Source organism: Myotis lucifugus, unplaced genomic scaffold, assembly GCF_000147115.1.
Source record: "Myotis lucifugus unplaced genomic scaffold, Myoluc2.0 scaffold_701, whole genome shotgun sequence".
NCBI classification, from domain to species: domain Eukaryota; kingdom Metazoa; phylum Chordata; class Mammalia; order Chiroptera; family Vespertilionidae; genus Myotis; species Myotis lucifugus.
The window spans coordinates 97,489-120,623 of NW_005871749.1; the positions used below are offsets into that span (position 1 = coordinate 97,489).

Sequence of the window (23,135 nt, forward strand, 5' to 3'; positions counted from 1 at the left end):
CTTTGTCAAAAGCCTTGGAGAGGAATGACCTTGAGCCTTAGACACAAGATGGGAATTGACTGTTTAATTAGCCAGGTCTTCTAATGGGCAGGTGATGTTATAGCCCTGGGGGAAGGTGAGAAGATAAGGATTTTTCACTCTTGCCCCAAATGTTTCGGAGGCATTCCAGGGAGGAGCTGTGTCACTAAGAATCATATTCTGAAACACTAGGAGGGTCAGCAAATGCACCATTTGCCTCTGAGGCATAGGATATGTAATTCCAGTTACTAAGCAACTCACCCTTCTGGGTTGGACTGTCCTCATTATTCTGTCTTAGGTAGAAGGGAGCACATCTGTTCTTTTCAGAAAGAGAATTTATGGTTTCCTGGTCCTTCCATTTGTGAAAGGAAAGATCCTGGTGAAAAATCAGTAAGACACAGGAACAATTCTTTCCCCAGTGTGGTGTGAACAAGATTTGGAGGGTTCTCATATACTGAGAGGGAAGGATGTCAGTAGAAAACGGAGGAGTGGGTATCTGTCCATCACTTTCACACTTAGTCCACTGAACACTCAAGGAAAACTGTGTGAGAGACTGGTTGGTTGGATAACAGAGAGCTTACTGAAAAACAAGTGTTCTCTACACCTAATGTTTGAGGACCTGTAACTTGGTAGAAAGAGCAGAATTGTTGGGCATAGAAGAGAGTTCGAGTCTTGGGTTCAGCTCCTATTTTTTGTTTGAGCCTCTGTTTCCCCATCTGTATAGGGGGATAATAACAGTGGCACCCACCAAAGTGACTGTGAAGATGGAATGAGCTAATACATATAATGTTGGCTATTACTAAGAAACTCGGGTGGTTGTAATTGTATGCAAGAATGTGTTGTGCCACCTTGAGGGGTCACATTCTCTTATAAAAGTTCTTGTCCCAACATGAGAAGAAGCTGGTAGAGATTTCCCCAACTGAAGGAGAGTTTATTTTCCCCTTGGGGGAGGGCAAAAGTTTGGGGACAAGGCAGAGACACAGTCAGAGAGCAATTAGGAGCTTAATAAATGGGTGTCCAATGGAATGGAGTAGCTGTGGTACATTTACACAATGGAATACTATGCAGCCTTTAAAAAGAAAATCTTAACCTTTTTGTATGGATAGACCTGGAGATTATTATGCTAGTTGAAATAGCTAGAAAATGCAAATAGGCACAAAGAAAACTAAAATAATTTTAGTTATTAAATCTCTCACAGATACCAGCATCAAACATGTAGCCTTTAGCCTTTATTCTTTGTCCACAGGCCGACGCTCTATCCACTGAGCCAAACCGGTTAGGGCTATATACACACTTTAAATAATTATACAGGAAGTGTTTATTAAAATACATTTCATTTTCAAAATGTACTAGAATCAGCTATTAAAGTATATATACTTTAAATGCATGAATATAAATATGTACATGTGTAAAAGTAGGAATTTTACCAGAATCTTTTATTCCACCTTATGACTTTTTAAATTTTATGCTGTCTTGAATATCTTTTGCATGCTTTTTAAAGAGTGAAATCCCAAAGAGGTTCTCACTGTTATACTTGTTTTTGAGCAGTTTCTGTGCATTCTTATGGGTTTATATGTTAGCATCAGGTTGTGTTGTGCATTACTAAATGATGGACCAAAATGTTCTTTGGGTGTAAAGAGCTGGTATATTGCATCTGATATTTTCCTTCCTTCAGGAAGCTGTTATCTGCTGCAGAGTCAAAGAAAAACAAAGGGAGAGGAGAGTTGAAGTCAAAAGTTATTTCATAATAGCTAACAGTAGCCATTAAAATTCATATCAATCTCTGTCTATTTTTAGATCCATTAAAAAAACACACACACTCTTGGCTTGGGTTGCTGTGTAGTCAGAAGAAATGTAAATTTAACAAGATGTTTTTCCTCCTCTGTGCCTAATCACTTGAAGAAAAGGGGGAGTGTGATAGTCGGGGAACCCAGCCTACGCCCTTAAGTCTTCAGATATTTGATATATAATTTGTGTGTGTGCGCGCATGTGTGTGCAGGAATCCCTCGAGCACATAGAGAGCTGTTTCAGGGACTGTGTGGGTTATAGGCCAACTAATCACTTGACTACTGATATGAGAATCTTCTAGAATGACACTATTGAAGTGAAGCATCATGCCCTCAGAGTGGAAATTATGGACCACGCTGGCTTGGTCCTTTGCCAGAAGGAGGAGTTGAGTTTGGGAGAGAAATATGCAGCTTGGAAGCATTAGGAATGGAGGTGGGTGGAAGTCATGCATTTCTAGAAAGTCATAACCCAAATAAGGCTGGTGCTAGGGCTGTGGGGAGGAGTGAGTGACAGTCTCTGTTCAGCTGTCCTCAGTGGCCCTCGTTTATAGTTGACAGTAATTTGTAGCTGCTATTCCTGTTGTGCTTGTGACTTTGTCATATTACTCACCACACTGGATTTTAACTTCCCGTGAGGTAGCCAGGTCTAGAAATGTACGTGCAAAGGAGTGGAAGACATTCTGGACTCACCTATTGTCTAGTGGGGTTTCCTCTTTCCCTGCCCAGCCCGCTCCATTCCCAATCTTCTCAACTTTGTCAGAATGCTTCTTGGGCAAGCTACACCGAATATGATAGTGACATGCATTGGGCTGTTGCAAAGTGCCCTTTAGAACTGCATGTTCAAGCCACCCTTCTGCCTTGGCCCTCCTCAGTTTCTTCCTCATCTATCTTGCAAAGATTGTTTCTTGCTGTGAACGAGGCTATCAACCTATATTTTTTCCCCTTTATTGATTAAGATATTACAAATGTGTCCTTATCCCCCCAATGTCCCCTCATCCCCCCAATCCTGCCCTCACCCTTTACTGATTTCAGAAGAAGGGAGAGGGGGAGAGAGATAGAAACATCAATAATGAGAGAGAATCATTGATCAGTTGCCTCCTGCACGGCCCCTACTGTGGGCCAAGCCCGCAACCTGGGCATGTGCCCTGACCGGGAATTGAACAGAGACCTCCTGGTTCATAGGTTGATGCTCAACTTCTGAGCCACGCCGGGTGGTTTTGAATTTCTTTATAAACCATTCAACAACTCTTATTTTGGCTGCTTTATCTCCCCACCTCCCCAAGGGCTGCCCTGTAGGATGATTCTCAGATAATTCTCAGAACTGCTTTTGCCTCCAATGTGGAATATGTAGACATCATGGGACTCCTCTGCCCAAGGGTCTCCACAGATAGGACTATGAATGGATTCGGTGCATAATTGGTTTCCTTAGCTTGAGATAAAACACAAACACCACTTTGTTGAAATTTTAAAACTTCAAAATTACTCAGAAGCCAGTGCCTTCAAGAGTCGGACGTGGCCATGGTATTAAAGCCTGAAACAGGAAGAAGAAAAAGATGGGGAAGGAAGAACCTGTTGAGCACTGAGCAGTGGCAGAAACTAAGATGAGCTGACACAGCACATATGATTCTCCAAGCACCAGGGTGCCAGCCCTGTGCCTAAGCACAGACACATGGGCATTTTTTAGAAGAAAGCCACGGAACAAGGAGGGGTCCTGGAGGTGGAAAACACCCAGAAGAAAAACAAAGAGTGGGTGGGAAGAGATTAACTAAAGAACTTGTACATAGGCATAACCTATGGACACAGACAATAGTGTGGTGAAGGCCTGGGGTGGGAGGAGTAAGGGGGGCTAGAAGGGGTCAGTGGGGAAAAAAGGCGGACATCTGTAATACTTTCAACAACAAAGATGATCCCCCCCCAAAAAGAGGAAGAGCCATTACCTACACCAAGCCACCCTGCCTCCTCCTTTAACTGTGACTCTCCTTAAGACCCCATTCAGGACCCAGACGATGGAGTGGCCAATGCGCTCTGGCAGCTTCATCTTCTCAGGGACTCGCAGTTTCTTTGTCTTTCTTCCTCAGGGCCCTTTAACCTTCTCCTTGATACTGAGAGCTTCTTGCTATGAGGATGACAGTGTTTTTCTTTCTTCTCAGGGTGTGTAGGGGCTGCCATGGACTTGAGATGGGCATTTGGGTTTTGACTCTCTACCAAAGGGAATGGCTGGGCTAGGCAGCCACTTGTGTCTTGCATTTATTTTGTAGCCAGATGCTCACGTTCAGGCAACTGTCTTGTGTTTTTTTTCCAATGAGTGTCTATCTTTGATAGTTGTTTTTTTATTTTTTGGTTTTTAAGTCATAGTCATAACCATACCCTTCCCTTTCCCCAACTTATTAATATTTATTGTGCACAAAAATGCCTTTAATCAATCTAGCCTCTATTTTCAATTATCTTAGCCACACTTTGCTGATTATTGCTACATAACAGATGGGTATTCAGTAATAGGTACTTGAGCTTCTCTAAGTCTTGGTTTTATCTTTCATGTCTGAAAATATTTGAAGGAAACAAATCAAAGCAACATTTAATTTCTGTGACTCCACTGTAGACTCAACCACAAGGGATCCCTGTATTCTTGTTTTCTTTACATTTCTCCACATGTAAACAGCTTTAGTATTATTTCTTTCCTCACTATTTTGTAAGGATGCAACTTTCTGAATTTATGTCACAGCCAAACTCAAATACCAGTTACTGTCTGCAGTGGGAAGGAACAATTTCACAAAGCAGGATATCGCATGCTATTTAAAATCCAATTATAAAAGCTAATTTTTTTCTCTCTCAAGAAATGCTTTGTTTTGTTTAAGGCTGTGGTGCCTACCATAACAAAACGTACGAATTAAAACATATATTTGAATTCTTTAAGCAGAGATTAAACAGAGCATTTTTATGCTGTTCAACCAAGACACAATCTTTCTTAAATTAACAAATACTTGTCCCTCACAATAGAAGCTGAACCGTTTAGTTCACCAGTTTCTCAATACTATTTCTTATTCTTTTGCCCATGAAGGTCAATGGATTGAGGCCCTTAACTCATACCAGAAATGTATGAATTACATGTGCGTCCATGGAGACCGCTGCTTCTCAAGAGAACTCCTGTGGGCACAAGGTGTTGGGCAATGGGGCCCTTTGAGCAGGAACCTGTATTTTCAGAAAGAGGTCTGGCAGTCCCACTTCTGTTTGTCAAGAGGGTTCCTAGGGGCACAGTGCCAACCCCAGGATGAACTATTCTCAGCATCCCGGGTCTGTGCTCCTGATTTCTGACTATTGCCTGTTCCCCTCATCCTAGTGGTCCTCCCTAAAGTCTGGTCTGTGTCAGGCCTTCCTGCCTCCCACAGGTCATAGGACTCAGTGGCTGCACAGCCTTACAGAGCAACTCAAAGCTGTGTCCACTGAGGGTGTCTCCTGGCTGTGATGATGCTCCCAAGCACTTCAAAGGAAAACTCAAGGAACCGTTTCAAAAGCCACTAGCTTGCCTCAGCTCAAAGTTGAAAACTCAGAATCCTCCAGGGGTTATGGAGGAGTGGGAAATGGAGGACGTGGAAGATGGTAGGTGGGAATATGGTGGGCAGTGGGGTTCACACTCCAGGGGACAGGGAGCTGGGACGGAGCTCCTGCAGACTTTATGGTCATAGTGCGCTACAGGTGGTGGGGGACCAGTGTAGGGACACAAGTTTAAGTGTGGGCGGTGAGCAGACCGTTTTTATCAACCCTGTCAGTACATTTCTGAGACTGGATAGCTTCATTTAGAGACAGCATCAAAAGCCTATGCCTGAGGCACTTTCCTGAGGCATGGATCATAACATCCTTCTGAGGCCCTGCTCACATATTTATGTCCTACTGTTTCTCATGTCTATGAAATATGATGATTAATAAAACACAACTTAGGTAACAGCTCTAAAGAATTTATAGTAGCTGCTTGATTCCTTTTCCCTATTCAGTTGTTGTTGAAACTGCTATCTTGTGAGAGAATCAACAGAATGTTGACATAAAAAAGAAGTCCCTATACTTGAAATCTTTGATTACCATTTCTCCCCATAGATCTTGCAGGATTTCGGTGAAAGTTGGCTAATTCCACTATGTTTGAGGAACCTCCAATACAAGGACTTGACTGTCTTGCCTGAGGCACGCTGTTATGTCCCAGACCCCAGGTTTTCCATGAGAGAAAGCAGTGCTGCATTAATTCATTCAGGGACATTCAGTGTGCCAGGCACTGGCTTAAGTACCAGAACAGGGTGGTAGACAATGGCCTCCACACTAGAAACCTCAGGAGGAAGCAAGTGGAGGGTTTGGGTCAGTTCACTAGTGGTGAAGGGGTAGGAGGTGGGGGCAGAACCAGTGTTCTCCTCCAAGCCCCTCCCCTGCAGTGAGGTGGGGGGAGGCGGGGGCTGGCAGCTGGACTTCTGACCTTCACACACGTGGCCCTGAGCGAGCACAACTAACCCTCGGATTGAGCCCGGGTGGCCTTTTGTTTAGTGCAAGACCTGGGTTTAGTGCACAGAAATGCCAATAGTAAGAAGTTAAATGGCTTAAGAACATGGTCCGGATTTCCAGGCAGGAGTGGAACAGAGCAGAATGGAATGTGAGGCTGTGAGCTGGTGCCTTGGCTTGGAGCAGAGACACGAAGCGTCTCAGGATGACGAGGCTGGCTGGCAGCCTGTGGATGCAGGGGCAGTTTGTGTTCTCAAGGTGGGGAAAGACTATACTTCAACTCAAAACTCAAAGGGAAAAATGGCTTTTGTTTCCCTAGTGACTTCTGGAGACAGGCACAATTTTTGCACTTCTCCAAGGTCATGGGTCTTCTCCTAGACCAGTGCTGCTTAAACTTGGATGAGCGTGTGACTAATCGGAGGATCTTACTAAAATGCAGGTTAGGTTCGGTAGCTCTAGGCAGTGCCTAAGATTCTGCTTCTAACAAGCTCCCTCCAGGGATGCTGAGCCGCTGCTCTGGGGCTTGCTGGTCTGCGGGAGGTGCTTTGAGGAATGGGCCTGGAACCCACCTGGTGGCCTGGGAGTGGGAACTGGCCTCACTTGCTTTGTGGAAGGCATGATCCCTGCTTCAGCCACACTTTCACCCTGCAGTCGCCACATTGTCTGCAGTGGCATCTCCTTCTCTCAAGGGTCTTAGGTAGTTTAAGGGGATATTGCCAGAGAGTGTGTATTGGTTGTTGTGTTTAATTATTAAAAAAGGTCTATGTGGTACTTTGCAATACATCTTCAGGGCAGAATGCTAGTAGTAGCTGTCATGCAAATTCAAGGTCTGCTTAATCCCACCTCACTGCACGGCATTGCCTTGACCCACAGACCTGTGGTCTCGCATATAGTGGGGGTAGTTCACCATAGTCAATGCTGCAGAAAGCTTTTGACAACCCATCATGAAATGATGAGCTCGTGTTGTGCCCAGTGATTTAATCCTGCAGCAGCCTCTTTAAAATGGATGGGTTACAGAATAAACCTGTGAAAGGGACTAAATCCATTTGTTATATTCTGGGCATTGGCTCTCGCTGTCATTATAGTTGGTCATTTGGGCCTCCTGGCTTAAAAACAATTATAGAAATCTAAAAGCACATTTCCTTTTGACGTTTTGTTATTTTGGGGCTACATCAAATGGGTTCTCTCAGAAAGGAAGTAAAGGCTCAAGGTTCATTCGAAATTAAACTCAAAGTGATTTCAGGAAAATTGAGGGTTCATTTCACCATCTGGGTTTAAAAGCCCCAGTCTTTCATTCAGTGTGGTGCATCCAAGGCCAGCAAGTGGCTTTTTCATCCATTTCCCAAGCTGATGGTACTACTTTCTAATGAAAAGATAACCATGTAACACGGACCACACTGATCTTCCAAAATTATTTTTAGTGGATTTGGAGGAGAGGCTCGCTTAATGTTTCTTCATTTATTCTTATAGGTCACATTCCATCCCCCAAACATTCCATGGGTCTGTCAGCAACTTTGATTGAAGCAGAAATTTATCTTATCAAATATCCTGATGAGGGCTTGGAAGAGTCTTTGCTGTTAAAAAGGTTTTGTTGTCATGGTACTTATCTAAATCAGGTTTGGCTGGCTGACACAGCTCTCACTCATAGGATTCTAGAAGGAAAACCAATCTAACCAACTTAGAAATCATCTGATCCAACCAACTTATTTTACTGCTGAGGAGTTTGCCAAGGTCACCCGGGCTTGTTTGAACCCCAGTCCTGGGCTCCCCGCCATCTCCCACAGTGCATTTCTGTGTTGATTTATGGATGTGATAAGATGGCTGTGAGGCATGTTCTGTCCGATGCCATTCATTGCGTTTCTCTGCCATGCAGACCCTGCCTTCTAGCAGAGTCTCAGAAGACTCACCAATGCTCTGGGGAGAGGAAATGGCACAGTAGGAGCCCAGGCTCTACAGTTTGGTGTTCTGGAGCAAATCCTGCCTTGCTCTATAGATGTGTGACTTTGAGCAAGCCGCTGAGCCTGTCTGTGCCTCCCTTTCTTCAGATGTGAAATGGAGACTTTTCCCACAGGATAGTGGAGGAATGAATACCCACAGAGCAGTTGGAGCAGTCAGGTGCATCATATGTGGATTTGCAAACTATGCGTTTCCACTAGGTATTGAGTTGTGAAATCAGTGTTATGAATCATAAATAGCATTAGAAAAAATTAAATGGCATATAATTTAATAAGATAGAACAAATTAGAGTGCTCTGCATGTATGGTGTTCCTTTGAGGTGTGTTTGTGTGTAATGGCTCATGGTGTTCCTTTGGTTTTGTGTGTGTGTGTGGGGTGTGTGTGTGTGTGTGTGTGTGTAATGTATTTCTCACTGCAGATTTTAGGTCGAGTTTGGAAGCCTCAGCTGCAGGAACTAGAGTGAATGGATCCATTCTCTAAGCACAGACCTATCGCATGTTAGCATGGATGCACAAGGTGAGCTCTGGCTGAAACGTCAATGTGTTTCCTTTGCAGAGGGAGACCAAAGGGCAGTTTCTTATTGACCACATCTGCAACTACTACAGCTTGCTGGAGAAGGACTACTTCGGCATTCGTTACGTGGACCCAGAGAAGCAGCGGGTAAGAGCTGACCTCTGTCGGGACACATTTGGGGGAGTCACTCAGGCTGTGGGGTGCTAAAGAGTTTCCTCTCAGAACAATCGTGATGCATTCTTGTTCTCATGGTTACTGATGGTTGACCACATGAAACTGACCAGTCTGGGTGTGTGTGTGTGTGTGTGTGTGTGTGTGTGTGTGTGTGTGAGAGTGTGTGTGTGTGTGTGTGTGTGTGTGAGTGTGTGTGTGTGTGTGTGAGAGAGAGAGAGAGAGAGAGAGAGAGAGAGAGAGAGAGAGAGATCGAGAGATCCCACTGGACTGGGTGGGGCAAGAGAAGAGAACACCTACTTAGACCTTTTCAGGAGTTGCTCCCACCTGGTTGAAGACAAAATGTTCCCGTGCCCTTCAAAACGTCTCACTACAAAAAGCTACTGGTACATGGGAGACTGCGTAATGGGTACAAGGTTTTCTTTTGGGATAATGAAAACATTTGAAACCTGATAGGTGGTGGCTATACAACATGGTGAATATACAAAATGCCACTGAAATGTACACTTTAATTTTATGCCCCCTCAGTTTAAAAAGCTTTGGCAGATGAAGGGTTAAGATACTTTGAAAGCTGCTCCTTGGGACCCACTATATTTGACAGCCTTCATCATATTCTTCCTCTTAGACACACCTGTTCTTTCTGGCTTCTGTTGATGCTTAAGAGTGGGCAGGGGAGTCTTGTCTTTGAAGTAGTGTACCAGCCTAATTGTGTTCAGGCACGGGATGTGTCACAGTGATGTATGCTTCTCACATCCAAAGGCCCCAGGAATCTCCACCTCAGCTCCCACTACCTGGGGATTCCCCTTCCACACTGCTGCTGTGGATCCAAGATATGGGTTAGGAGGCTCTGTATCTGCTTGTTACCCTGTCACACTGCCAACCGGGGCAACCTGGGAGAGGCTCAGCTGGGGGTGGGCAGGGATAGGAGGACAGGGCCCCTCAGACTTCTTTAATTTTCTTTCCTTCTTACCAGAGTCCCTGGCCATCTTCCTGGTCCTTGATTTTGTGTTGGCTGACCTAATGCAATGAGAAGCAATGAAGAAGGAGGATGTTTGAGGGATAGACTGGATTTTCTTCTGAAACATGGAGAATCTTACTAGGCTCTTGGAGTCCAGTAGGACCTAATCTCCTATAAAGGGATACAGTGTTGTGGCTCAGAAGAAGGAGGTTTTGCTTTCCTGTGGCACTTGCAGGAGCCCTTTAATGGGCCTAGCATTTATCTGAGTGAGAGCAAGGCAGGATGCGGATGTAGGGCTGACATGAGATCACAGAGAGGATTTGTGTGGCATTTACTACTGATTAACAGTGGTTCCCAGACCTGGCCCTGCAACAAAATTCCCTTAGGTGTTTGTGAACATGCTTAGTGTGGACCCTATTCTATATCTCCCAAATCAGAATCCTGGGTCAAGGGCCAGGAACAGGGATTCTAATACATTCTGAGGCTACTTTTGATACCGCCATCCCAGCTTTGGTCTTCTTTTAGTGTTGGGGACCATGGCATAAAGACATATAGACATAACTTCTAATGGCCTATTATGAAGATATTATCCTTATATGGAGAAACAGGCTCAAAGACATTGTTACTCATCCAAGGTCTCACAGCTAGTAAGTGATGGAGTGAGTATTTGAGTTAAGGTTTATGGTTTAAACTCTAACCCCTAAATGCCAAATAGATTCTGTGCACTCTATTAATCATCTAACCACCACTGAAAATAGTTTGGGCATGTGTGTGTGCAAAATTCCATTTTAAATTATAAACAGCCAACCTATAGAAGTCATTCTAAGTACCATTAGTTGAACATCTATAATGTGTCAGAAATTTTACTCACATGGTCTCTAGTCTCCACTAAAACACTGCAAGGAAGAGGGAAACTGAGGTACAGAAGGGGTCAGTGGCTTGCCGAAGGCCACATAGCTAGGAATTGTTGGAGGAAGGATGGGATTTTAACCCATTTTCTTTCCATTTCATCTCTCACATGAAAATTTGAAACACAGTCTAGATCAGGGATCTGTAACCTTTTTCTGTAAAGGCCCATATTGAAAATATTTTCAGCTTTGTGACCTACACAGCCTCTGTCGTAATTACTCAATTATTCTTTCAATTATGGAAAGCAGCCATAGATAATATCCAAAGTAATGGATGTGGCTGTGTTCCAAAAAAAAACCTTTTTTTCCCAGTAAAAGTGTTTTACAAAAAATAGGTGTTTGGCCATAGTTTGCTGACCCGTTGCCTAGAGTCCTAGACAATAGCTGGAAATGACTTAAATGCATTAGCCCTTTTCATTTCTCTTCACCCTCTCATTGGGGAGATGGGGAATAAAACATAAGAGAAGCGTTTAGAATTAGAGTTAGAGATATCAATATGAACTCATGATTTTTTAAAAAACATGCATAGATAGATATAGAAATATAGTGGGGCCTTGACTTACGAGTTTAATTCGTTCCGAGACCGAGCTCGTTAAGGAGCTCGTTAACTCAAATTACTCTATCAACTCAATGCAAAAAATCGGCTGAGAGACAGCTGGTATCTCAAAAAACTCGTTAGTCGGGACACTCGTAAGTCAAGGCCCCACTGTAAATATAAGTGTGTATATATGTGGGCTAGTATACATACATATATTTATAGGTTCTGTCCACCGAGATGGCCTCAAAGCAGTGACATCACAGTAGCAATGAGCACACCTAGCCCCTAGATCTTGGTTTCTAATACATTCTCTGATAAAAGTAACTAGGGCTCTTTGCAGAAATGGCTGATTCTAGGCCTGGCATAGGGAAACCACAAGATGACTCTGAAGCATCTTGTGCTGCCAGAAAGTAAGGATGTGCTCATGAAGCTAAAAGGTAGGGCCCTAGGAAAGGCACAGGGCCAACCTGAAAGAACTTCAGTGGCCCAACCTGGAACAATAGGAGCAGCAAAAATAAATAACAGTGTGGAATTATAATCCCTGGAATAAAACAAAGATCCACGAGTCCATAATGATATAAACAAAATAACTGCATAAATAAAAAGAGGGAGATGGGGCAGCTCGTCCTTACAGAAGAATTGAAATTAACAAATGTACAAGGAATGATAGAAATTGAAAACTGATGGTAGAACACCACAATAATAATTGTGGGCAAGGTCTGTGGATGAAAGCTAAGATTAGTGGACAAAAGCTTGAGGAGAAACTTGTCTCAAAGAATATGCCTCCCCTCATATTAGTTAATAACAAGGGGAAAAAGGTAACTCTACAGTGGAGAAACCTGGCAGACAACATTTTAACCAAGCCGGCAAAGCTAACATCTCCAATAAGAAGATATACCAACAGCCCCTACTCCTGATATCATGCACTGGGAAGGGCACAGTCTCTACAATGTTCTTCCCAAGAGTGCATAACCTCATTCAAACTCTGAGAAAACATCAGACAAACTGCAGTGAGAGACAGTCTCCAACGTGACTTACCAATATTCTTCAAAAGTGTTCAGGTCATGAAAGGCAAGGAAAGACTGGGAAGCTCACAATTTAGAGAGATGCCTCTATGGCAAGGTCGGGTCCAGGATTGGATTCTGGAGCAGAGAGAGGTGTCAGTAGTGGGCAAATTGGTTTAAGTCTTCATGTTACTTAATAGTATTGTGTTAGCATTAGTTTTTAAATTTTGACTATTGTACTGTGGTTATATAAGATGCTAACATTGGGGAGGATGGGTGAAGGTTATACTTACACCATCTTTGCAAGTTTTCCATCGGTCTGAAATTATTTTTTTAAGTTAAAAAAAGAGAAGTCTTTAGGTTGATGTGCTTCATTGTTCTTTATATTTTGACTTGGTTTAGTTTATTTTTTAGTGTTCAGAAATGGGTAGTAGATTAGTGGAAAAAATGTGGATCATGACCCCCAAAACAAACTGTCTTAATCTGATGTAGCCATTCACTTTTTAGGGGACTGCCTGAATCGTTCTGTTTTTCCCCCGAATCACACAACTATTATATAGCCTTTTGATTTTGAGGCTACAATGTGAGCATAGATTCCACATAGGTTTCTGAACAGTTGCTGCACGAAAATGCATAGACTTTGCACTCAGAAAGATATGAATTAAATCACATCTCTGCTGGTTAATAAGCTGTGTTATGTTGATCAAGTGACTGATCCTCTCTGTCCTGATTGTTAAAACAGATAACAATACCTACATGTAGGGTTGATATGGGAGTTAGAGAAAAGTTATACAAATGCTTAATAAATGGTAAATCCTGAGTACATGGTATTTATTTTTATTAATTACTATTATTGCTATGTATTGGCTAGGTGAGGCAATTGCATGAGGAAATAAGGCCATGATTAGCAAGTTAAAACCTAGAAATGCTAATAACTTCACTTAAAGGCAGGATGGCCATTATTATGATCTTCCGGAGAGATGAGGGAAAGTGACCCTTGGCTCATTAGAAAAATGGACTCAAAGGAACAGACACTCTGATATGAGAGTTTTAAGCAAAAATTGATTGACCAGCATTTTTTTTTAGCAGTTCATGTACTTCTCAATGGAAAATACAAACCAATGAATTATTTGGATAGAAAACTAGTCAACAGAGAAAATCTGATTCATTAGAAAAGCTGAAGTGGAACTTACCTCTGCTGTGGGAGTTGGTGGTTTGCCTACAAGCCTTCGCAACTTGGCTTATCAAAAACCATTGTGGAATATTCAATATTTAGCACTCTCTCATTTGAAACACCATATGTTTGACAAGATGTCTCATGCACCATATGCTCTGAGAGGGGTGAGGACTGGGTCAGTAAACGATGACTATCTTTTTCTCTTTTAATGGTAAGGGCCCAGAATTTCCATTTTTTAAATTTGAGGTAGGGAGGGGCAGATTGAATACTGGTCAATAAAAATCCCCTTGAGTTTCCATCACATTTGTCTTCTGAAGAACTCATATCCTCTTAGTTGCAGACGATGAGGGCTGGTATTCTCTTCATTTTACTATCGAGAAAGCTGGGACTCTAAGTTTAGAAGTCTTGGAAGAAATAATTCCAGAAGAAAAAGTTAGTACTTGGCTTAAGTCCAGGTATTTTCTTCTTAGATGTAGCAAATTTTTTCCATCTCCTTGCTCAGGTGTTTGAATAACTTCTCTTTAGAAAGTTGAAGTTTTGAAATAGTTGGATTTCATAATTCCAAGTTTCTATGGCCCTTGCTCTGAATTTCTTTTTCTCCTTGTTCGTTCACCCTTTCCTTTCCCCCCATACTCGGCTGGAAGTCGCCCGCAGTGCCTTGAACTGAGGATCCCACCCTCAGTTCAGCCAGAGGAGGACTGTCTTGGTTGTAGGTAGTTGGTTACAGCCTACAGGCAGATTGGACCCGGTGCTTTTGATTTTAGCTTTCCCATTTTTAAACATCTGTTTAACCCACTTACATCAGTGTCACTAAAGATGACAAATTCACTTTGGAAATCCACACTTCTTGGACAATCTCCTCAAGCACGCTGTGTTGTTAGGACATGCTTTCTGATAGCATGACCTGGGCAACCATGGGTGCAAGCACATGCTGAACCCTGCAACTCCCTCCCCCAATAGAGCTGACCCTGAGGTTTTTGTGTTGCAGCCAGAAAGGACTAGGAAGCCTATCGGTGAGTTTTCTTTCTAATGGGAGGAGACCTTTTCTGTGTTAGAGCAGTTTGCTTTTTCTCGAGGCACCTTTGGGAAAGACATGGAATGGAATAAAAACAGGCCCAGTGATTTGAGGTTTCACTCTGGGGATGGTGCCAAGAAGCCAGACAGCATTATTTCCCACCAGCTGCTCCTGCCATCGAAAGGCTGCTCTCTGCTCCCAGGGACAATTGCTTCACAGACGCTTGTAACTAGGAGTGAGAGTGGTGCCTAAGATTTAGGGCAGCCCTGCTCTGAAAAGGGTTGGACTGCTGCCTCAAGTTGCTGGTCATGAATTTGTCTGCTTAGCGAGTCCTCTGTTGTTTTTAAGTTTCAGGAGGTATTAAAAAATCAAGACAGCTTAGAAACCTGTTTTGGGAGGGGTATGGACCAGTAACTTGGCTTTGTGGGAAAGGACTTCGGGCACTCAAGTTACAAGGAACAAAGCGCTCTCACAGTAGCTTGAAAGTTGGATACACTGTCTAGTGTTTCAGTTGTGGCCCAGGCTATGAGCACTGTCAGATTTGGGGATATTGTCATATCCCTTCAGCAGAAAGCAGAATTTGGTGCTAAACTAAAATGGTTGCTCATAACGGACTCTGTCTATACCCCATTCCCTCGCTTGGGAAGGATGGGATGCCTGGTACAGACAGGTTGCAGTCTGGAGTCCCTTAGCTCACTGGGATGTCATAATCTTAGTGGTTGGAGGAGCAAACATGTGAACTGGTTATCTTATTTGGGCCAAAAGACAGACATAAGAATAAGTGGGGCTGGGAAAACGCCATTTTGTCTCTGTTTGAGTTAGGGAAAAAGAGGATACCCAAGGCAGGGTGGTTTCCCTTCTTGGTGAGAACCTTCTGGGCTTGGTTTATCAGCGGTTCTCAACCTGTGAGTCACGACCCCTTTGAGGGTCCAACGACCCTTTCACAAGGGTCGCCTAAGACCATCGGAAAACACATATGTAATTACATATTGTTTTTGTGATTAATCACTATGCTTTAATTATGTTCAATTTCTAACAATGAAATTGGGGGTCACCACAACATGAGGAACTGTATTAAAGGGTCGCGGCATTAGGAAGGTTGAGAACCATTGGTTTAGATGAAGACAGAAATTAATTAGGGAGATAAGGGTTAAATGTCATCATTATCGAGAGAAGCACTTGCCAGAGGCAAAAGTCCAGCGGGCAAGAACATCAGAGCTGACCAGAAACTAGCAGGTCTGGAAGTTTCAAAATAGCTTTAAATACAATTTTTAAGTCGAGCTGGAAAAAAGACTAGAATGCGACGAGGATGTATAACTTGGGAGGAATAAAAACAGTGCACATTAGGAAGTGACAATCTGAAGCACACTTCTATTTCTTTTCACCCATGCTCCATCAGATCTTCCAAAGGTTCAGTTGTAATTGTGTGTTAGCTGCATGGAGGTTAATAATGAGCATCTTAGTTTGGGCTGCTAAGAGAAAACACCATAGACAGGGTAGCTTAAAAGGACATTTACTTCCTCACATTTCTAGAGGCTGGGAAGTCCAAGATCAAAGTGCAGACAGATTTGTATCCTGGTAAGGACTCTCTTTCTGGCTTGCAGACGGCTGCCTTCTCCCTGTGCCCTCACAAGTCATTGGGAGTGAGGTGCTGGGGCAGGAAGCAAGTGCTTATACTCTGGTTTCCCTCCCTCTTTCTTAAAGGGCACTAATCCTCACCCTAAGGACTTTTTAAAATCGAATTACCTCCCAAAGACCGCCCCCCACCTCTAAATATTATCACATTGGGGGTTGGGGCTTTTATATGTGAATTTTGGGGGGAATCACAAACATTCAGTTCATATCAAGGAGTGGGAGTTCTAGGTATCTCTTGCTGTGTAACAAGTATCCCCAAAACTCAGTGGCTCAAAACAACACAATGTTATTGTATCTCAGGATTTTGTGAGTTGGGAGTTTGAGCAGGGCTCAGCTGGGTGATTATTCTGCTCCACATGGTGTTGATGGAGCTCCCTCAGTAACATTCAGCTGGTGGCTGGCCTGATCTGCTGGTCTCACACATCTTCAGACAAGATCTGGCACGTTCAGGGTGGTATGGCCACAGACCAACACGTCTTCATATGCCAGGTGCCTTGATGGGCTGGACAGTGGGTTGTGGCGGGGGGAGGGGGAGGTTCCCTGTGTATGTGGTTTCAGGGTCTTTCCACACAGCCTGTCCAGCAGGGTGTTTGAACTTCCTACATGGCCACTTTGGGCTCCAAGTGCAAATGGAACCACTTACCAGATAAATTGTAAAAGAGAGTGGATTTTGGGGAGAGGTGGTGAGTTTTGGACATAGTGAGTTTGGGCTGCCTGTGAGATGCTGAGGTGGTGATGTTCAGTTGGGTCTGAAGCTTAATGAGGAGGGTTAGGCCACAGATAGAGACTTGGGAACCCCTAAGGCCGTCAGTACTTCAAAGCCCTGAGAATAGATCAAAGAGATCTATACTCTTATAGAGGGAGAGGAGAATCTGAAAGCTAAACAATATCCATATTTTAAAGGATGGTCCAGAAGGAGAAACCTGCAAAGGAGACTGGCCAGGATCATACAGAGAAGGAAGCATAGAATGAGGAGAGAGAGAGACATTAGGGTAGTTATTCACTTAATAAAGGGGAATGGTTCCAATTTCAAACATCAAGAAGGAAGGAGGATCAGAGGACACTATTGCCAAGAGCTTTGACACCAGGAAGACTGAGACAAATCCTGTCCCTGTCACTTGCTGGTTGTATGACTTTGAGCAAGCTCTTTAACCCAGGCCTCAATTTTTTAATCTGAAAAATGGGGATACTATTAGTACCTATGCTATAGGGTTGTTCTATAAATGCATTATTCAATATCATCAACATATGTCACTGGTCTTTTTACTCTTCTATGCTTTAAAGAGTTTGTGAAGGTCCATGAATCTAGCAACTAAGAGACCTTTGACCTTGGAACAGTTGGGTGACACTGTTAAATTTATATGGCTTGATAGCAAATGTCACAAATTCCACTGTAATAAGCTTGAAGGAATTATATAATTTCCTTATGATTGCATTTGGTTTCCTAATGTACTTTAAATAAATAGCAGTGACTATTTTTATAACCACTACCACTATTTTTTTCTTGAAGTGTACATTAAGGACTTCTTGGATATAGAGCCAGGGATTGGAACACAAGTGTCAGGCTGCTCCTTGCCCTATCCGTTTTTGTAAATAAAGTTTTATTGGAACACACCACTTCTATTTGAGTTATCTGTGGCTGCTTTTGTGCACTAGTAGCAGAGTTGAGTAGTTCTGATAGAGATCAAGTGGACCACAAAGCCTAAAATATTTATTGTCTGGTCCTTTAGAAAAATTATGGTGCTTAATGCTTTCCTAGGCTTCCTGTTTCCGGTTGTGTTTCTTACAGTATTTCTTCTCCTGGTTATTGCTTCTATGTTGCTCATCACTGAGAATCTAGAATACAAAAGCATTTATGGCTGAAAGAGTAAAACACACTCCACAAAAAGCAATGAAGGGTTTTTTCTTTTTTTACATAGACTGACTTCCAAAAGGACAATAACTTTGAGTGTGCCTGATCTCCAGATGTTGTTGCGGTGTGTAGTAGGTTTAATTGAAACTGGAGTGGAAACCATTGTTACTGGAGCTAAATAACCAGGCCTAGCTCTAACTTTTCTATCCAGAGCACTGTTAGGGCTGCATTCATTCCGATGGCATTCTTCCCCTTCTCCCCCCCAGCAAAGCCACAGGACCCAGAAATGGCACAAACTGGCTAGATAACGCAGAGACTGAGTTACTCGGGGCTTTGTCCAGCTGTAATGTGAGAATCAGGCCATCTTTTCAGGGCTATGATGAGAAGTGATCAGTTTTGAATCTGGTTACTCCTGAGGGAAGAAAGAATCTCTTTTTTTGGGCGGGGCACATTCATTCTTGTTTAAAGCCCCATTGGTTCTTTACTACATTTCTCTGGGCTAGAGATTACTCTTGTCTAAGACACCAAGGGTTTTGGAAAGATAACAGAGAGATGTGTAATTTATTCTGTAATCATTGGCTAAATCAGTTTCAACAGAAGCCTAACATTTGAAGATAACTGATATTGTTTACTTTTGGGAGTGTGTGTGTGTGTGTGTGTATATGCAGCTACTGAATTAAAAATCAATCTTAGTCACAAATAATCACCACTTCACACCTACCTTCTTTTTCCTCAAGACAAAATTAGAAAGTACAAAAGAAATGCATTATTTCTGTGAAAGGGTAGAGAAAACCAATCTCTTAGGGCTAAGCACAGCCGGGCCTAGACAAATTAAAAAGAAAGAAACATTTGCTGGCAACATTCTCATCCTTCAGGTTCATAGAATGTGGAACATGAGAGCTCAAGGAACCTTAGGGTCCCCCTGTCCCCCAAGATCACAGGTAAGGGAATCAGGCCTCGAGGCTTTATCTTTCTGCTTTCCACCCCTCGGTGTGGCTTCCTCCCACTCCTTTTTCTTCACGCTGCTGTCAATCAAAATAAATTTGTTTTAAGAAATGGCTTGAAATGTGGTCAGGCTAGATTGTCAAAACTGAAAACCTGGTTAAACTCGGACCTCTCACAGAGAACTTGCAGTGAGCAGGGTTCAAACCTAAAGCAAAAGGAATAAACCTCCAAGGGAAGGATCTTTACTATCATGGAGGGCAGTTTCTGGTGGAGAGTTAGGGAGACTGTCTTAGGTCCAGTCCCCAGGAAACAGATCCTGAGATGAAAATGGCAGGTTTATTAGGAAATGTTCCTAGGAAAAGACTTGTAGGAGAGTTGGGGATGGGAAGGGGTGGGGAATACAAGGAGGCCATGAGAGACTGTGGTATCAGGCAGTCGTACAGAGGGGATGTGGGCTCAGTCCCACAGAGGAGCTCTGGAGTCGTGTAGGTCATGCCTGAGAGTTGTCCTGGCCACTGGGTGAAGGGGCAGATGTACTATCCTCCACACCTGTTGGGTATTAAAGAGCTGCCCTGCTGTGGGGTGGGTGTGAGTGGGGGCTCAGTTCCCCACCTTGCAGTGGACTGCAGTAACCTGAGGGAGTCGGACGATTGTGTAACTAAAGGGAGAGCTACCCGAGGGGACTTGGGCACATCCCTGTCAGAGCCCTGACAGCAGACACCTTCCTGACACCTTCAAATCACGCTAGGGCGCATCCTCCAGTGCCCCTTGCTCCCTGAGCTCATTAGTACAATCAGTGATTGGGTCTCAGCTTCCGTAGTCTTTGGAATTTTGAGTCTAAATGAGAGCTGAGGAAAGGAAGGTTTCCGTTGTAGTAAACCAAACACAAATTCAGATTTTGGGTTGGCACACTTTCGTTTCTGCCTCTCTTAGGGAATATCAGTTTCCAGGAAGGAAACAAAAGAGCATATATTCCAAGTAGCAAGAGAAAGAAAATAGAAATACATGTTCTAAGGCTTATCTCCAATGATCATGGTGGTTATTTTCTGCCAGACTTGACTAACACACACCCCATCTCAGAACACTCCTCATAGCCCTGGGAGATTGCCACTGACTAACCGAGGTGGGCACACACACTGAAACTTCCCTGTCTTCCCTGGAGGCAGAGGAAAGGTCCAGAGGTAGGTTGACCTTAGGCTGAGAAGGGCTAAGGAGTTCAAAGGATGACAGGCAAAGAGAATTCAGAAAACATGTTTATATTGGCAAAATGACTGGTGATTTTCCTCTGTGAAATAATAGCAATAGGTATTGATCTCTGGCTGCTGTTATTTGTTTTCTTGCCTTAGTTCTAAGCTATTCTGTTTATTTCTAGAAAAGTAATTTCATCACCAGACACCGCTTTTATTATTCTCCGTGAGTCCCATGTATTGGAAGACACTGGTCTATCAATTAAACTGTGCTTAAGTAACAGCAACAGCATCAGCAAACAAGCATTTATTGTTTTCCACATGCCAGCCACTGTTTAAGTGTCTAATGTTGAATAACTTTTAAAATGCTTGCAAGGTAGATACTATTACTATTCCCATTTTATAGTTGTTGGAATTGAGACACAGAGAGGTTAAACATTTTTTGCATAAGGTTATATAGCCAGTAAGTGGTAAAATCAATACATTTTCCAGTCTTCCATTGTAATGCTATGAAGAACAAGCATTATTTCTGACTAGAAGGAGATAATAAAAAGTAGAGTAGTGGTTTCCAGGGGCTGGGAGGAAGGTGCAAAATGGAGACTTATTGTTTAATAGGCATAGAGTTTAAATTTTACAAGATGGAAAAAATCCTGGAGATGGATGGTGGTGATGGTAGCACACCATTATGAATGCATTTAATGCCACTAAATTGCACACTTTAAAATGTTTACAATGGTTATGTATATTTTGCCACAATAAAAAAATTGGGGGAAAAAAGAAGATAACCAGGGTTTCCAAAAGTTGATATAATTTTGGCCGTATGCAAAGAAACTTGCTATTTTAGCTTGTGCAGTGCATCAGGAGGAAATGGTGGTTTTCTGTTAGTCTTCATGAAAAGACACCCATTCTTTTTTTGTTTGTTCATCCTCACCTGAGGATATTTTTTCCCATAGATTATTAGAGGAGGGAAAGGGAAAGTGAGAGAGATTCATTGATGTGAAAGAGACACATAGATTGGTTGCTTCCTGCTTCGACCGGGGCTAGGGATTGAACCTTCAAACCAGGTACATGCCCTTGACCAGGAATTGAACCCACAGCCCTTTGGTGCTCAGGCTGACATGTTAACCACCAGACAACATTGGCCAGAGCACTATTCTTGTTTTTGAAGGCCACAGAGCTCTCATACTCTGGATTGGAAACTCCTGATTTGACCACTCAATTTTTCAGTTCCTGGTGAAAGAGAGAATGTTCATTGTGGAGAATGATACATTTTAGAGTGAACTGATCCATCGGGAGGCTGCACAGCCAAGGCCGAGGGCCTCGCTCTGAATTCACTGCACGCTGCCCTCCCGGTTATTCGCTGGGTGACCTTAGGCAAGTTGTTTAACTCCTGAGCCCCAGATTTCTCATCTGTAAATGGAGAGGTAGTGATGGTCTGTGGAGACTCTTAGAAGAGTACGTGGCACTTAGTAAGCACTTAGCAAATGCTATATCATGTTAACCCTTATCGTTTTGTATTACATCAGGCAATAGTGATAATACAGAACCTTGAGGCTTCTGGATGACACAGTGAGAGAGAAGTGTAAGCACTCAACTGATGATAAGTGTCCCCTTTCCTCTCCTGTATCAAACAGGGTGGGGGAACCTATAGTGGGGACTCCCAGACCTCTTGGTGGATACCCAGTGGCAACCCCCTTATTGTCTTTATAAATTATCCTATATAATAAAAACCTAATATGCTAAGTGTCCAGTCGTCCAGTTGGCCGTTCAACCAATCAAAGTGTAATATGCTAATGATATGCTAAGACTGCTCAACTGCTCGCTATGACGTGCACTGACCACCAGGGGGCAGACATCTGATCGGTAGGTTAGCTTGCTGCTGGGATCCAGCTAATTGGGACTGAGTGAGATGGGCCAGACACGCCCTGGAGCCTTCCCGCAGTTCCTCCCCAGCTGGCCAACCTCCTGCGTCCCTCCCTGTCCCCGATTGTGCACCGGTGGAGTCCCTCAGCCTGGCCTGCACCCTCTCGCAATCTGGGACCCCTTGGGGGATGTTGGAGAGGTGGTTTCAGCCTGATCCCACAGGCCAGGCTGAGGGACCCCACTGGTGCACGAATTCGTGCACCAGGCCTCTAGTAGGTGTATAAAGTGATGTTTCCTGAAATTCCCTAAGTGGCTTCAGGGACATCATGTGATATCAAAAGCTTCCCAGATCTCAACATGTTGAAGTGACCGTCACACATGGTGTAGAGAGAGCTGGCTGCTGGGGCCAGCAAGAAATCTGCTTCAGATGCCTGCCCAAGTCTTTGAGCTCCTTTGTTTTGTGAGGGAGCTGATTTTTCCTTCATGATGACCTCAGGCCTCTTAAGTGAGATATTAAAAAATCATTTTTTCCTCCCTACTCCAAAGTAAGAATCGGCTCTGTGCATGATGGAGCTGATGCTGGCTTGACCCACTGTTAACCTGGGAGGAGGCTGCCTCGGGGAAGGGGGGTGGGCAGGGTGCTGATGCTGTCTTGGATTGTGACTCTGAGGTCAATGATGTCCAAGTCTTTAGTTGTCTCTGGTTTTCCTAGAGCAATGGAGCTCAAAGGATCACCGAGGAGTCAACTAGAGCCCCGAGAACATCCCGTTTAGGTGCATGTTCGCTCTCTTGTCCTTCTCCCCTAGCAACTGTCTGACTCAAACACTGCTCAGCAAGTATTAATTCTCTGCAGTTTATACCCTTGCCTATGGTATTATTGTTGCTGAATTGTTCATGTGGATCTTCAGAAGTGGAACCCTGAGGAATATCTACAGGAACCAAGGCTGTACTTTGGAAAAAGAATATCTTTATTAAATCCCTTTTAGTTATTAAGTATGCATCATATGGTCCAGCCATTTGACCCGCAATCTCTGTTTTTCTCTCCCCAGCACTGGCTTGAACCTAACAAGTCCATCTTCAAGCAAATGAAATGTAAGTGTCAACCTGTGGGTTCACCTTTGCTATGAAG

The 23,135-nt window shown here is 43.4% G+C and overlaps 1 protein-coding gene across 1 annotated transcript in view; it reads left to right on the forward strand.

Annotated features, from left to right (window-relative positions):
- Positions 1 to 8,796: 8,796 nt before the first annotated feature.
- FRMD3 (FERM domain containing 3) overlaps positions 8,797 to 23,135 on the forward strand; it is a 108,259-nt gene continuing 93,920 nt past the window's right edge. Inside the window, exons 1-2 of the mRNA XM_006105588.3 lie at positions 8,797 to 8,900; positions 23,056 to 23,098. Coding sequence (XP_006105650.1) covers positions 23,092 to 23,098 — 7 coding nt within the window. The 5' untranslated portion in view covers positions 8,797 to 8,900; positions 23,056 to 23,091. The remainder of the gene's footprint in view (positions 8,901 to 23,055; positions 23,099 to 23,135) is intronic.